The following is a 2428-nucleotide window of genomic DNA, read 5'->3' on the forward strand; positions in this document are numbered from 1 at the left end:
CTCTATTATATAGCCATTATTTTACTCAACACTTTCAGTTTGTGAACCCTGAAGAGAGTAAATAGGTACTGAAGGCTGTACATGGCAATGTGTCCTTGACAATGAAATACATTTTGTTTGAGAGGATATGACTGAAATGTTGTAAAGGTGAACTGAAGATTTGTAGTGGTCAAGTTTAGAGTGAGCCTGTGGTATATAAAATGATGTCATCAGCATAAAGGTTAGCATTACAATTTGGAATGACAGATAAAATTTATATAGAGAACAGAAGAGGGCCAAGAAAACTGTACTATCTTCAAGAGCACTTGATGTGGAATAATTTGAAACTGCCTGTTTGTCATGTCGGTCTAATGTCATGTTGAATTATGAAGTGAAATGACTACATCACTTTGTGACTGTACTAATTCCAAACTCCCACATCTCTCTCCACCATTTTTGCATCATATGTGTAACTGTTATATTCCCCATCAGACGTCGGATGCTGGCCATGTCTGGAGGCATTGAGGAGCTGGGCAGTGTGAGATGGGATCTGGCCTTGTGTCTTCTGGTCAGCTGGGTGTTCTGCTACTTCAGCACCTGGAAAGGTATCAGAGCCTCTGGAAAGGTCCTGTGGAAACAGTCAAAAGATTTACCTGTTTGTGGTGAACACATTCATCAGCTTCCTACCAAATATTTATATTCATTAATTTCCTTTTCTGTTTAGGTAGCATATTTCACAGCCGCATTTCCCTATATGATGATCCTGATACTGCTCATCAGGGGATTGACTCTACCTGGAGCTTGGCAAGGGGTTTACTACTACCTGTATCCAGATTTGAAACACCTGGCTAAGCTGAAGGTAGCCTGTTTATTTTACACTGCGACAAGTGTGAAGAATGAAAAAAGGCAGTTTGATTAGGTTCTAACACTGATTACTGTCACAGCACTGCACACATGGCCAGTTGCTGCATTAAGTTAATAATGCTTAAAACCGGAGATAAACTGAAAGAAACCTGGAACCAAAAAATCAGATTTTGTTTTTCTGAAATTACAGGTCTGGATAGAGGCAGGATCTCAAATATTTTTCTCCTACGGCCTGATTCCCGGGACTCTGAATGTTCTGGGCAGCTACAACGACTACAACAATAACTGTTACAAGTATGTATAATTCAGAAATCACAGTAACTGTGTACTATTAGATTAATTTTAGACTATTTTTGTTATATATCCTGTGTTGAAAAATAGTTGGAGTTTAAATTTTACATATTAGACTAAAGATTACTCAATGCAACAACTAAATGAATAAAAAAAATTAAAAGGCTATTCTTTGCATCCATACTCATTACTTTATATACTTTAGTGTAGTTTATATTTATCTACATTCATAACAAGAGTTTTTCACTCCACCTGGACCTGTAGGGACTGCTTTTGACTCTGCTGAACAATGGGACCAGTTTTGTTGCTGGATTTGCTGTCTTCTCCGTACTTGGGTTTATGGCTCAGAAACAGGGTGTTACTGTCGACACCGTAGTTCAATCAGGTACATACCAATACTAATTTAAATGCAATGCTGAGGAACTTTACAGCAAACTAATCACAGTTGACTGTAATGTTTGAGTCCAAAACTAAAGAAGTATATCAACTCTCCTCTTCAAACCACAGGACCAGGTCTGGTCTTCATCGCTTACCCTCAGGCAACTGCTATGATGCCTTTGCCCCAGTTCTGGACTGTCTGCTTCTTCCTGATGCTTGTTCGTTCGTTGAAAGATGAGTGAAAGTTTGTGCTTTAATTTGGCCATCATGATAATGCTTGTCTGTGTATTTATTACAGGTGCCTTTCTGATTCCATATTGTCTGTTTGCTGTGGTTTGTGGGATACCTCTGTTCCTACTGGAGACTGCAAGTGGTCAGTACACCCAGGAAGGATTCATCACCTGCTGGAGGAAATTGTGTCCACTGGCACAAGGTGAGATGTATGTTCAACTAAAATCTAAGAGCCGGGGTCTGTTGGAGGCTTCGTCTGTTAAAGGGAGTTTTCCTCCTGGCTGTCACCAAGTGCTGCTCAATGGGGATTTGTTGGGATCTTCCTCTATGAACTAAAATGAAAAACTAACAAAAGAAAAGGCCTCAGTCACACTTTGCATTTACATTATACTCTCAAAAGACAAGAACTGAGGATTTGTTTTGTTGTTTTTCAGGAATTGGATATGGATATTTCATGATGAAACTTTATGACTTTAGCTACATTATAATCCAGGTCTGGGCCCTCTTCTATCTGGTGTTCTCGTTCAGATCCCAGCTCCCCTGGGCCAGCTGTGACAACACCTGGAATACAGGTAAAGTTAGAATCTGAATTTACTATAGTTCATCTGTGCAACAGAGTGGTTTCTCTAAGGACAGTTTTGTCTCTACAGCCCCCTAATGAGCGTGCTCGTCTTTACTTCCTATT

The 2428-nt window shown here is 39.7% G+C and overlaps 1 protein-coding gene across 1 annotated transcript in view; it reads left to right on the forward strand.

Moving 5' to 3' along the window:
* Window positions 1-471: 471 nt before the first annotated feature.
* The window catches only part of LOC109953812 (sodium- and chloride-dependent GABA transporter 3-like), a gene marked incomplete at its 5' end in the record, with an annotated part of 2237 nt that continues 280 nt past the window's right edge, over window positions 472-2428 (forward strand). The window contains 6 exons of the mRNA XM_020589270.1: window positions 472-604; window positions 704-838; window positions 1034-1141; window positions 1399-1519; window positions 1811-1945; window positions 2178-2315. Coding sequence (XP_020444926.1) covers window positions 472-604; window positions 704-838; window positions 1034-1141; window positions 1399-1519; window positions 1811-1945; window positions 2178-2315 — 770 coding nt within the window. The remainder of the gene's footprint in view (window positions 605-703; window positions 839-1033; window positions 1142-1398; window positions 1520-1810; window positions 1946-2177; window positions 2316-2428) is intronic.

Source organism: Monopterus albus, unplaced genomic scaffold, assembly GCF_001952655.1.
Source record: "Monopterus albus unplaced genomic scaffold, M_albus_1.0 scaffold1457.1, whole genome shotgun sequence".
NCBI lineage: Eukaryota > Metazoa > Chordata > Actinopteri > Synbranchiformes > Synbranchidae > Monopterus > Monopterus albus.